This window comes from Patella vulgata, chromosome 7, assembly GCF_932274485.2.
Source record: "Patella vulgata chromosome 7, xgPatVulg1.2, whole genome shotgun sequence".
Classification (NCBI taxonomy): Eukaryota; Metazoa; Mollusca; class Gastropoda; family Patellidae; genus Patella; species Patella vulgata.
Genome location: NC_065885.2, coordinates 61167189 through 61182126, shown reverse-complemented (window position 1 = coordinate 61182126; position 14938 = coordinate 61167189). Strand labels below are relative to the sequence as shown.

Below are 14938 nucleotides of genomic sequence, written 5' to 3'. Positions count from 1 at the left end.
AAGGAACAACGTATAGTTGTTCGAATGGAACTAAAAAAACAAGATCCCATGTGCACATTGGCGTGCACGTAAAAGAACCCTTTACATTTGGAATAAGAGTAGGTCAATGTGCCGCTGTCCGGTCAAAATTTCCATCATAGCACATTGTATGGCGTATGGCCGTCTTGATTAGACAGAGAAGAACACTAGGACGTTAAACCCCATTGCTCAAAATATATTGGCAGAATGGTGCACTTTAGATCATAAGGTCTGCCATTTAGTCAAGTGGCAAGGGATGGTGTCATATGGTCCAACCTCGTGGGTTTTCTCCGGGCCTCGAGTTCACAAAGCATTCTCAGACTAAGTTAAGAATTTACTCAACTTTCAATCACTGTTTATGAGAAATATCTTTCATCCAGAAACACAAAACTTTGCACATAGTTTCTTATTGACGTATTTGGTGCATTAAAACAACAAAAGTTTTATAACGGGCTATATTTTAGTTAAAATATGGCTAACTATTTTGAGTAAATTCTTAACTTAAGTCTGAGAATGCTTTGTGAACTCGGGGCCGGGTCTCCCGGTTTCCTACTTGCCAACGAATGATTGTATTAAATTGGACCAAATCTTAGTCTCTTTCTTTTTCTCTGGGGGATCACGTGGCTAAGTGGGTAAGACGCTAGCTCGCTAGCCTGGAGGTCGGGTGTTCGATCCCTGCATTGGCCGAGAAAGTTCATCCAGATTTTCCGGCGTGGTTCTCCCTTGTCAGTGATGCAGGATGGAGGGACTGACAAGGAAAGCTGTCTAGTCGCTCGGATGGGACGAAAAACCGAGGTCCTGTGTACACATTGGCGTGCACGTAAAAGATCCCTTGGCAGTTGGAATTCGATATAAGAGTAGGCCGTAGTGCCGCTGTTCGGGCAAAATTTCCTTCATAGCACACTGTATGGCGTATGCCCGTATTCATTAGCCCAGGTTAGGAGCAGAACAGTAGGACGTTAAACCCCATTTCATTTCATTTCATTTCTTTTTCTCTGTCCACTGGCACAACAATAAATTTGATAATGAATGAGAATATAATCGACTTAAATTAAATTTATTTCATACATATGTAGGCAAGATAATAATAATAATAATATACCATAGCTAGATAAGAATATACATACATATATTGTATAAAATACAACAACATTACAATAGGAACAAGGGAGTTATATTAAGAAACTTAATGATATACTGGAACAAGGGAGAGCACTCGTGAATCAGCGTCGGCTTGCGTAAGCCATATTCAAATGTTGTAACGAGTGCCATTCAAGAGACAGGGTATGCTTATTGTTTCTAGAACCTCTGATACCATTTTTTTTAAAAAATGGGTTATGTTCTGACATAGCTACTTAATTCTGCTGCAATATAAACTACCATTATTGATTTAGGACCCGTCTTCATTGATGGTTAACCTCGTGACATTTCATTTCTGATTTACAATGGCTGATTTAGGACCCGTCTTAACTGATGATGAACCTCATGTCATTTCATTTCTGATCTAGCAATCGGCAACAATCGGAGACGTAACCTTAAGACCTGACACTTCCAAAAGAGGCAATGGCACTGGGATATTTCCCATGCTACCTTGACTAACTTAGCCGATCACGTCTGACACATTGAATACTTTAGCTGACTATATCTAACACCTTGACTACTTTGGAAATTTCGTTACGATTCTCGCATTGTACAAAAAGCAACACACACTACCAGTCACCATCTGTAAACCACTAAGAAAAACTATTTTTCATGTTTTCTTTTTTCCGATTTATGTCAAAATGTTCTAAATAAGCGTACAAAAAGTCGGTTGATGTAATCAAAGCGTTCGATTTGTCTGATTGTGACGCACGATGTGGCACCTTTCCAGTTTTAAAAGTTGTGATACATATACTATTTTAAAAATATATTAAACTCAATGAAAACAAAAAGTGGCTTCAGAACCTGTTCACCAATTTTACCTGAACTTCAAACAATGCAAAGGAAGCCACGATGGCACGGTGGGTATGGTATTTTATTTCAATAATTCGCATGAACAAAGGGGTCTTTAGCAGTGGGAGGAAACCGGAAGACCCTGAGAAGACCCACAAAAAAGGTTGAACATACGAGAAGTAAGACTTTAAATTTCATTTGCGTTCACCTGAACCCCGACCATTGCAATACAGGTAATGTGATTGGTGAACAGGTTCCCAAAATAAAACAACGATAATAGTCTATATACAAAACAACAAACAATATAAATCTTATAGAATAACAAACAAATATATAACAAGAATGGAACCAGTCTTTGGTAAAACGTAAAACAAAGTTGTATCTTCAAATCGTCGTCACAAACCAGCGACAATATAAGTAAAATCGTCCGTTTATTGGAGTAAAGTGAGTTGGGTAGCTGTCTTTGACTTTTAAAAATCCCTAAGTTTGTTAGATGTCCAGGCCCCAAGTTCACAAAGCATTTTCAGAATTACGAATTTACTCAAAATTTTTCGCCTTATTTCAACCAAAATATAGCCCTTTATAAAACTTTTGTTGTTTTAAAATATCAAATACATTAATAAGAAACTACGTGCAAAGTTTTGTGTTTCTGGATCAAAGATATTTTTCATAAACAGTGATTGAAAGTTGAGTAAATTCTTAACTTAAGTCTGAGAATGCTTTGTGAACTTGGGGCCAGATGTCCGATTAACGCTTAAGCTTTATTAAAATACCGTTGTACAGAAAACATTGTAAAATGTCTGAATGACGTGAACATATTTCACAATCGTTCTTTGTGACACGAGAGTCGGGTAAATCCAAACGTAATATTGTTTCAATGTACATTAAAATCAGGAAATTAAAATGTGTTAACGTTAGGGTTCATTTCTAGCTTCGAATACACGATTTATTTTGGTTTTGTTTTCTTAATTAAATGTTAAAACTTAGATCATTATCATTAATTACATGTTAAAACTTAGGTCATTAACATTAATTAAATGTTAAAACTTGGGTCATTAACATTAATTACATGCTAAAACTTAGATCATTAACATTAATTAAATGTTAAAACTTGGGTCATTAACAGTAATTAAATGTTAAAACTTAGATCATTAACATTAATTAAATGTTAAAACTTAGGTCATTATCATTAATTACATGTTAAAACTTTGGGCATTGACATTAATTAAATATTAAAACTTAGATCATTAACATTAGTTACATGTTAAAACTTAGATCATTAACACTAATTACATGTTAAACGTCGTGAAAAATTAAACATGTTCCAATAATGTACAAGTTGTGGGTCTATCGGTTGCTGGACATTCGCAAAAAAAAAAAGAAAAAAAAAAAAAAAAATGAAGAAGAAATGGTCGTGCAAATACTCGACTATTCACATAATACATAAAATAAAATCAAGATATAATGGGGGAGAACGCTAGATCGGAGACCGTCCTGCGCATTTTATGACGTCATAAGTGGATTGTGTGTTAGGATAAGGGTTAGGGTAAGGGCTAGGATCTGCAGATTTCGTCATAGTCTCGAGATGTAGACTGGATCAAGCCTAACCCTTACCCTAACCCATAATCCACATATGACGTCATAAAATGCGTAAGACCGTCTCCGATCTAGCGTTCTCCGTTTTTTAACCACCAATCGGAAATAAAACAACGCGAATGTATCTTATGGGAAGTGTGAAAATTAAATAACTTTTAAAAATTGAATGTGCGGCCATGCAATTGTGAGGCGTGTTGTTTAAAACTAGTTAAACAATTTAACAAAAAGACGAAACGAAATTATTCACACGTCCCAAATACATCTAACTCTATCCATGACCATTATAGAGGCGGGCCACACTTAATTTCCCCATAGACTTCAATGGCAATTCCGTCTCTTTGACCGGTTCCAACTTTGTACCGAATTTTGTTGGGCTGAACGCTTTTTATTACAGACAGAGCAACGTCTGACCATGTCTTTGTGTTACAATTTGTATGAGGTTGACCATTGCTATTTATAGATAAAGGGACTACAAACGAAAATAGTGAAAATTAATTGTGGTCTGCATCCTACATTTTATTGGCTTCGTTAGCAGTTACCCCCCTTGCTATTTATATGAAACTGTAACAATTCACTTTAAATTTAGCAATACGGGTTCTTAATTATGCCACTATTTCCTAATAAGTATTTCCCTTAATTAATACGCTTAACATCAATTGATAAAAGCGAATATATTTGAACGATATACTATTTCAAATGGATTAATTAATTATTTTTAAAAGCCTCTGATAAAAGCCAACATATTTGAAAAATACAATATTTCCACAGCCTAGAAAATAATAATGGTTTTAAAACACCTCCAAGGATAAAACATAATTCTTAACAATGTTTAGACTTTTGTGAATATTGAACGTTCATATCTCAAATTTATATATAAAACACTGACAAGCATAATCTAAAATGAAAAAAAAAAAAAAAATAACCAAGATCGGTTTCTATGGCTTCACATGCAGGAGACAAGGGAGATAATTCCCAAGATAATTAACAAAACACGGCACAAAAACAAATAAAAAAACAATCAAAACGTCAACAACAGAAATTGGAATTTCTAAGATTCTTCAAACACATTTCCCCAGAGGAGAATCTTCAGTTTCGGCTTAGATGACGTCACGATTCTAAGTCTATAACGTAGATTGTCTGACGTAGCCGCGGAATTCGTATGTTCTCTACCCAAACGATTGTAGCATAGTTTTAACAGGGTTATGGACGTATTCTTTTCTAAAACGTCCAACAACTTAGAAAATCCGTCATTTGTTACACCACACATATTTAATCCAATAGTTTGGAGAACCGAACTTCTTTCAAGTGGACTGGCCAATTTCAAAACACCGGCATCGGCGATAAAATTAACACTTAAATCCACGTGCTTCAGTTTCTTACTGGATGACAGCATTTCCGCTAATTTTCCACATCCTGATGACGTAATACCACAATTCTCTAGGCATAACTCCACAATGGCGGACAAAGGAATGAACCGACTGAGAACCTCTACACCGCTATCACCAATGAAATTTCTGCTTAGATCAAGTTCCGCGAGGCTTCTGTTGCGACTGACGCCCTCCATGAGAGAACAGCAACCGACCCATGTAATGTTGTTGCTGCGGAGTCGAAGTTTCTTTAAGGTCGAGTTGGATTTCAGCATGTCCTTGAGACAGTCGCACGCGGGATCGCCGATGTCTAGAAAACTCATGTCCAATTCGACAAGTGTCTTATTGACGGCCATGGCACTAGCTAATGTCTCGCATCCCGACTGATCGACGCCCGTAGACGAAATATTCAAATGAAGCAAATGTTTGTTCTCGCGCAACATATCCGACATGGCTTCCATCCCCTGTTTGTTTAAGCCGTTCAGTCGGACATCCAGTGTTTGGATGCTCGTGTTTGTATTCATAGCCTTAAAAATAAGCGCCAGGTCATCCCCTTGCATTTGTGTTTTCCCGATTTTCAGTTCCAAAATACTATCAGTGTCCACTAGAAGGCGCTCTAGAGCATCCGCTCGACGCGCGCACAAGCTGATTCCGGTAATAAACACATTCACCATAGTAGCGTAAGAATCTGCAAATTCAGTTGATGATTCGTTTTCCAAATCGAGACTTGATTGGTCGGAATATTTCGAACTGCGATTGCTGTTGCGCTTCTCACTTCTCGCCTTCTCTAATTCGACCAATGGCCTTAAGACACCCGTTTCCTTGTTCAAATATCCGATTTCAAATGATATCCGCTTCTCGTCCTCCATTATGCTTATCTCCTCGTTATATCTCGCGGGAATCTCGTAGCAGATTCGGTCGATTTCTTGCATAACGGTCAAAACACGGGAGATATCCCCAGTGGCGTCTGCATTTTGAATTACCTTACAAAAAGCGCGAAATTTCGAAAGTTCTCCATCACTAATAATGTGAGTTATACTGTCACATATTAGACGTCTGTCTGGATGACCTTGAAACGCTTGAAGGTCAGACTGACTGATGACGTTTCCTTCGTGAAGTTTGTCTAAAAGTGGAAATGGGTCAAATCTCTGATTCAGTAAATCTGAAAGACTTTGCATAATCAATTTCTGTCGGGTCATTTCGCCCTTTTCACTGGATTTTCGTCGGTTACGAAGGGGCTTTTTCGGGGTGAGGTCGGGCGTGACAATTTTTATTTTAGAATAAGAATTCTGACTGGAGTTTAACGAAGACACCGGTGAATATTTCGTATCAATTTTTTCGTCCTTCTCTTCCACGTTACTCAAACCATGCACAGTGTTGTTATTCTCGCGATCCCCCGGATGTAAAATCACCGGCTTGATTCGGCCATTTTCCTGGCGCACTAATACATTTCTAGTGTCAGTCAAAGGGGAACTTATTAAGCTCGTCATATCGCTTCCTGTACTGTCTACCGCGGATGCACTTCTTTTAGGAGATGGACATTTCACAGACTTCGCTTCTGTCGCGGAAGAACTTCGCTTGGGATGAAAACTTTGAAAAATAGAATTACGTAAAGATCCACTCGAAGACGAACTTCGGTGCGTATTGATTGAAGAAGACCGAAACAGAAATAAACGAGGGGGTTTCGGCGGCGGCTTGAGACTGTTCGTTCTTTTTAAATCCGTCTTGTCTAGAACATCCGGTAAATCACTGTTTAATGGCGTCAAAACCTCACTTGCTGCGTCATCATCCCGCCAATGTTCATGTATGACGTCACTCTTATCTAATGGCTTCCTGTCGTTGCGTTTCGTGGATAATTTTCGCCAGAATTTCCACGGTGGGTTGTTGTTGCGATGTGGAGAGCCGTGATCTGAAATGACATAATTAATTCATAATTAATTAAAGAAAATGCGTTGCCCTTCAACGAAACATACAGCCACTACGGTGAAATACAAGTTGTTTTTCTATAGGGTCAAAAGAAGAATACAATATGCCTTGACCTTTATTATTTTCTCACGGGATCACTGTTTGTTGGTTATCTGTTTAAAGTGTGTTTAGTGTGAATTATTTTTTTGTTTGTTTATCGTGATGCTGGCTGGGGGGTGGGGATTATATCAAATATCAATAAATGAAATGAAATGGGGTTTAACGTCCTACTCTTCTGCTCCTATACTGGGCTAATGAAGACGGGCATACGCCATACAGTGTGCTATGAGGGAAATTTTGTCCGGGCAGCGGCACTATGGTGTACTCTTTTAACGAATTCCAACTGCCAAGGGTTCTTTTACGTGCACGCCAATGTATACACAGGACTTCTGTTTTTCGTATCATCCGAACGATTAGACAGCTGTCCTTGCCAGGCCCTCCGTCCTGCACCACTGACAAGGGGAAACCGCGTCGGAAATCAAATATCAATATAGCTACATGTACTTGACGATTTAAATAATATCAAGTCCAGAATCTAGGCGATACAATCCAATAAAAAATATGTCTGTCCCCAGCAAATGATCGCAGGTGCTCTCTGACATTTACTAGTCCCATTCGCCCTAGCTGTAATCTACAGAAGTAGCTATTTAGTCATTCTGATCATAACGTGTCTAGAATATTAGCTCACTAGATGTGATAGCCATTCGTGTTCGCCATTCATCTAATTCCCCTTGTTCGGCCATATCAGCAATTCCTACTTCCGATCGATTGGGTTCTATCTGATATACGAAAGGTCAAACACTACATAGCTATATGAGGTCAATTAAGACACATAAAATCCCGCGATTTATAGACGAATTGTCTATTTGTGCACAAACTTGCGGCAACCGCTAGTCTATGCCTTCAGGGACATAATAAACGACTACAGATAATTGGATCGATGCTGTTTGCAGATTATATGTCGATATGCCATCTTCTGTGTAATGAACAATTAATACATAGACTAAATATTTATTTTCGTCTTCTGAAATCCATATATAAATATTACTCCGCTTGCGGAAGTACTGCTATTGACCGGGGATGGTATCCCTTACAAGACAGGGTACACTACATTTTCATTTTTAACACTTCATATTGTTTTTAAAGTTACAATTTCTCATTTTTTAAAGTTATATTTTTAAAATGTATTAAAATAAAGCCCTAAAATAGATGGTATCTATTGTTAAAGAATAATCCTATTAATCCTATAATTCACTATTGCCAGTTGAGAAATTGGCAAAAATATCATTTTCAACTTCAAATTCAAACGTTTGAAGATAGCTATTCCGTGGTGGGGAATAGGAAAAACATGGGAGGTAATTGGGAGGTAATTCCGGTGTGAAGATTTTGAAGTGTGAGAAAGATAACCTATGATCGTATAATGGTGAGTTGACAACATATTGACCAAAATACATAGAAATAATTAAGTTTTGACTTTCTTAGAAATAAGAAATTGTAACTTTAACTGGGCAAAAATGCTCTAATGACTTGTAATCTAAGTTCAAACCATTCCGTTATTTATCTTTATATAACGAGACGTGGATATGTTTACCATTTCCTAGAATAATTTTTTGTTTGAGGAGTCCAGAGAACCAACAAGGGGTTTTTTTTTGTTATAGATAAATTTTGTATATACATAGTGGAGATGGGCCAACATGGGTTTAACCAGGTCGCCAATCCGATTCGATAGGAAAATAAAATATTATTAATAAACACTAACGAGTCGTATACTGTTCGTTACTCTCTCTCTCTCTCTCTCTCTCTCTCTCAGTGTACAGAATGACAATTTCAGATTTCTCAGAATAGTACAAACAATATTGGCATACGTTAAATGGACAATCACACGATCTGAGACAGTTAACTGATGGTATTGGGGACTAATCAATATTCGTAGCCATCAGAATACCAACAGATCTGACTAATAGACAGTGAAAAGTCATTTATAATTCAACATACATTCCACGATTGACCGAGTTTAACCCAAACTCTTGTAAAATATGAACATTTGACCGAACTGGCTTTTACCGCGAAGTGTGAACGAGATGACTCCATCTGTTTTAATTGTTTAAACACGTGATTTACAGAGCAACAGACTTCCTCTATTACAAGGCGAAAGGCAGTTATTATAAATGTATTTAAAGAGAGAGAATGGGAGGGGGGGGGGGGTGAACGTCCACTCTAGCCAAGCTAGGTCATTTCGGCAGTAACATGGTTCAATTTTATTTCAATAATTCGCTTGCGTGTAAGGGTCTTTAGCAGTGGGAGGAAACCGGAAAACCCGAGGAACCCATGAGGTTGGACAGGCGACCCTACTCCTTGTTACATACATACAACCGGGGATTCGAAACCACGCCAGTTGACTCAATGACAGACCTTATGAGACAGCGCGCACGTGTTAACCATTCGGCCATCCAACCTTTCCTCAATAAGGTTAATATCATAATTGCATTTGACGGTGGATCGATTTATGTTTGCACTGAATATACCGGTATATGTCCACGACTATTGTCACCATTCTGTGTGCTTAAACAGTGCTTAAACATACATTATGCAAGAGCTAAATCTGCCTATTGCTAGTCTTGCTTTAAGCCTGAAATGTTTTCTAAATTATTAATTAGACATTAATTAACTTATCCAGGCCATAATCAACTTTCGATGGCATCGAATTTCTCGGATATTAAATAGACTAGAACAGCTCAGCCATATTTTGATTTAAGCTAAATTTAGCTTCGAACAACCAGTACGGTGGTTGAAACTATTGCACACGTCTTGTCAAACCTTCAAAGGCTAATATCTTCGCTTGCAATAGTGATTTGAATGAAATTTTCAAATTATTCATTTTACATTATCTATTTCCGAACTATTATAGCAAGAATGGCTAGCTCTTTATCTAAATCTTACATAATGTATCTTTAAGAATAGTTGACGTGAATACGTGAAGGCTTGAAGATGTAGTTGACCAGACTTTATCCGTCTTTAATTAGTGCGGAGTCAGATTAATAGGCCAATGGCTTGTTTCATTAACCCAATAACAGGTACGGGCTAAGAGTCGGCGGCCCCGAGTCTGGCCCAGTAAAAAACTGATTGTAAATTGTGGTTTCTAGATTATATCCTGATTTTTTCTACCTTATGCACAAATTTAGCATGTGGCACTTTACAATTCCATCAAACATGACGTCAATTCAAGACTAAACATGGCCGCTAAACTAGGGCGAGGACGTCTTTAGAGGCCCTTGGGCCTACTATACCCATAAGCTCTTTCTCAGTCGCCATATTAATTCTCCCGATTCACACTTCAATCCAACTAAACCTACGTCAGAATAACTATAATACAGATATAATCAACGATAATTCCAGACCAATTGACCTTTACTAAATGTCTGGTCACCCAGACGTAAGAAAGATCGCTGTTGATAACATGTTACGGTCAAACTGAACGCTATATATATGCTAGATTAAGAACGAGACAATTCTATCTATGGCAAATTAGAGACTAAGACGGAAATAATATCAGAGCACTCTCTTTCTCTCTATATATTCAGGGCTTAATAACAGAAATTTCATGACCATGAAATATTGTACAATATATTAATTTTAGTTCGTGGATATTTTCCTAAATATTAAAGACTCAATACCACTCTTGTTGTAACTGAATAATATGTCCCAATCTTTATTCTGGTCAACAAATTGTACTACTTTACATTATTCCAATTAATTGATGATACAAATTTCATCTTAACACACCTAATTTAAAAAAATTGGAAAACTTCAACTAAATGATTTGAAAAGCCTGACGTAAAGCTTTTCAAATGTGACTTGGATTTAAAAATATTTTTGAACCCTCTGGACAAGTAAAATAGGATGTAATGGATAATTTACACAACAGGTAGGACACTTAAACATCTAATACTTAGAATAAGGCTAATATTTATTTACTGGAGCTGTCAAGCCAGCAAGAGTGTTATTGTCCCTTTAATAAATTAAGGAAAATTAAGGAATTCTATGAACTTGAATTATACAACAAATTAATGTTAACCGGTAGATATTTGCCTGGAATAATTCATGACGTAAAGAATCTAAATCGCTAATAGTTAAAATTGTTTTTATTACATAAACGAGGACGCATACCGTCTTTCAAAAACTGTACGCATCTGTAAGTAACTGAATAACAGGAATTCAATGAATTGGCTGAATGTCAAAAACATGAATAGAATGATATAACAGGTGGTTTTTATAAATGAATGTATAATTTCTTACTAGAGATAAATTTATATAAACACTGGCTTTTTTTTCATATCCCATAATAAACACGTTGTATCTTGTATGTAAACATTAAAGATACTTTCCCAGAAAAGTATTTATCGGGTGGTTATTTCCAATAAAAGTATGTCATATTTGGTATATATGGAAGTATAGAGACCCAATCTTACTAGAAAAATACTGGATTACCCGAAAAACGCCCATGGGGCAAGCACTGGGAAAAATTGTCAGGGTATCACTAACTGGCGACCCGACTGTTATCTGCCAGCTTATTGTGTGCCAGCTTAAGTGAGGGAGCGGTTGTTATTTCTTGATCAAATGGTTAGGCGGTTTTGGGAACATTGAGGGGTGTCAACGTACAAAAGACTCTGCAATTAAACGGCGGAAAAAAAAGTTGACAGAAATAATTAAGAATTTACTTAGGCCTCAATATGTATGGTAAATGTACAGTAAGTAATGATAAATATATTCTGAAAAATGGACCCTCCCACAATGAAGCTAAGTTGACGGACATTGCGTCTAACAACAGCTTACTTATAGGTATCCTCGGCGAATACAAAGTTTTAAGAGGGAATTGAAGCAAATGTTTGATAGATTGGTTACTTTGAATATGTTTTAGTCCAAATATATTATCAAATCACAGCATTTGTACGCGGGAATGTATCTTTAAATTGAATATATAGTGTTAGAAGAAAAACGATGGTTTTAGTTTTGGAATAAGAGCAGGGTCAAACTTCCCCAATAGCATACTACATGACTGCATAAACCAGGATTTTGTAGAAAAGTCGAAAGCTATACCCCATACCATCCCATTTTTAGTGTCCGGTGATTTGAATCTTAGAGTGGAATGAAAGGATTGAACATCCACGATGACCAGGCAAAACGGTATGACCTGCCTAATCGTCTGATGTATACAAGTCAGTATGACGATCTTATCTCTGATGTCCAATAACAACTCCGTATATAGCCAAGTATTACAAGGGACAAACTTATTAAATTAATAACAGATACGGACAGGAAAGAAATCAAATTGGGTTTAACGTCCTACTGCTCTACTCCGACTGGGCTAATGAAGATGAGCGTACGCCATATAGTGTGCTATGAGGGAAACTTTGCTCGGACACTCGTATTATATCGAATTCCAACTATCAAGGGATCTTTTACGTGCATGACACCGCGGTTTTTCCTACTACCCTACATCACTGGCAAGGGAAAACTACGGTTAGTGCTAAATGTTAAGGCCAGCTCAATTTTTTGCCTTGGGTCACGACATGTAAATAGGGATAGCGCTAACCCCAACGCAAACCATAACCCTGGACCTAGCCCCAATGCTTGCCCTAACCCTAACCTACAATCTCCCTAACACAATCCAATCCGTAGTAAGAAACACACTAATGTGGCTTTCTCCCGAGAACCTCAAATTTATTTTCTTTTTTCTTCAGAAACAATAATACCAGAATACCAGAAGCACCACCCAAGGAAGACCATCAGCGCCACCAACACCAATAAACAGTGAAATCGCCTTTGTATATAAATCTAATGTATTGTATGTATTTTTAATAAAACTAGGAAATATCACGAACTAATTTTTCATCATCCTAGGTCAGTGCTTATGTGGAGACTTAACCTCTCCCGCAAATTCTTAAACCTAACCTACAATCTCCCTAACACAATCAGGTTCCCTAACCTTATTTACATATTAGCGACCTTGACAAAATTGACCTGGTCCCGAGTTCACAAAGAATTACAAAATTTAAGAATTACAAAATTTAAGAATTACAAAATTTAAGAATTACAATATTTAAGAATTACAAAATTTAAGTTTTAAAACAATTTACTCAACTTTCAATCATTGTTTATGAGAAATATCTTTAATCCAAAAGCACAAAACTTTGCACATAGTTTCTTATTGATGTATTAATACATTATATGGCAAATTTATAAGGCAAACAATTTTGAGTAAATTCTTAACTTAAGTCTGAGAATGCTTTGTGAACTCCGGACCTGGCCTTAACAAATAGATGTAGCTGGAAAACCACACTGGAAAATCCCTTGGAACTATATAATTATACTCACAGTCTCTTTCAACCAAAGAAATACAAATAGAAGCTCGCTCTAGATGCAGGGCAGACATTTCTTTAACACGAAACAAAACTCTATCCCGAAGTCTAATCACCAACCCGGACACTGACTAAGCATTGGAATGAAATAAAGTAAGATGGGGTTTAACGTCCTACAGTTCTACACCGCCTCGGTTAATGAAGCCGCGAACTATGTAATGAAGAGTGTGGGTATTAGGAGATTTTAATCCGTTCCATATGGTTATTTCTGTAGTCTAAGGTATGTAACAGGTATTAAACAGGTGATTAACAGGTAAACAGGTGGTAAACAGGTGGTTAATTGTCTGATGAATCTGATAAATTACTGTGCAAACTCCAGGTAAATTTCTCATACAAATTACTTCCTAAATAAAACACACTATGTTAATAATTCATGGCTATTTATATTGATTCGAAACATCTGGTACCACTTTTAAACTACTGTTTTTGTATTTTGTTTAGATCATCCCTGTTAATTGATAATAACGGGGGTGGGGACGGACGAGTGGTTAGTACATACCCGCTGTATCATAAGGTCTGTCATTGAGTCAACTGGCGTGGTTTCGATTCCCCAGTTGTACGTGACAAGAAGTAGAGTCGCCTGTCCGACCTCGTGGGTTTTCCCCCAGGTCCCCCGGTTTCCTCCCACTGCTAAAGACCCCTTCGCGCAAGCGAATCATTGAAATAAAATTGAACCATATGTTAGTACCGAGTGGACGTTAAACCCCATTTTTCTCTCCCTACATCAACAATATATACATACCAATATTGATACAGCCGATAAACATCTCTTTAATAAGAGCGCACTTACTAAACTATAGGAACCAAAAACATCGTCAATTAAATCACAGGCAACCAAATTAGATTAATAATACCTGCTCCACCCAGAACCATTCTCTATGGCCTGACATTCCCTGATAATTACGCAGAACCATTCTTTATGTCCTGGTATTCTCTGATCATTATAATAGTTTACATATTTATATAATTACTAATTAAGTCAATTAATGTTAGCCAGCTTAAATATTTTGGGTCTATGATATGTATAATACCAACTGCTGATATACTACCAAGTTCACATGTCTAATATACTACCAAGTTCATATTCTATGTCTAATATACCACCAAGTTGATATTTTATTTTATGTCTAATATACTACCAAGTTCATATTCTATGTCTAATATACCACCAAGTTCATATTCTATGTCTAATATACTACCAAGTTGATATTTTATTCTATGTCTAATATACTACCAAGTTCACATTCTATGTCTAATATACCACCAAGTTCATATTCTATGTCTAATATACCACCAAGTTGATATTTTATTCTATGTCTAAAATACTACCAAGTTCATATTCTATGTCTAATATACCACCAAGTTGATATTCTATGTCTAATATACCACCAAGTTGATATTCTATGTCTAATATACTACCAAGTTGATATTCTAATATACCACCAAGTTCATATTCTATAAGTTCATATTCTATGATATGTCTAATTATATACTATAACCAAGTTGATATTTTATGATATATCTAATATACTACCAAGTTGATACGTCTAACATACCACCGACTTTAATATCAATTTTATGATACGTCTAATATACTACTGAGTTAAATGTCTAATATTAATATTTTATGATATGTCTAAT

General features: G+C 36.7%; 1 protein-coding gene across 6 annotated transcripts in view; it reads right to left on the bottom strand.

Moving 5' to 3' along the window:
* Positions 1-1059: 1059 nt before the first annotated feature.
* The window catches only part of LOC126827522 (uncharacterized), an 86921-nt gene continuing 73042 nt past the window's right edge, over positions 1060-14938 (bottom strand). For 5 of the 6 annotated variants that reach the window (XM_050556960.2, XM_050556958.2, XM_050556962.2 and 2 more), the window contains one exon: positions 1060-6822. In XM_050556960.2, the coding sequence (XP_050412917.2) occupies positions 4595-6822 (2228 nt within the window). In that variant the 3' untranslated portion in view covers positions 1060-4594. The remainder of the gene's footprint in view (positions 6823-14938) is intronic. The other variant, XR_007682723.2, reaches the window with a different exon arrangement.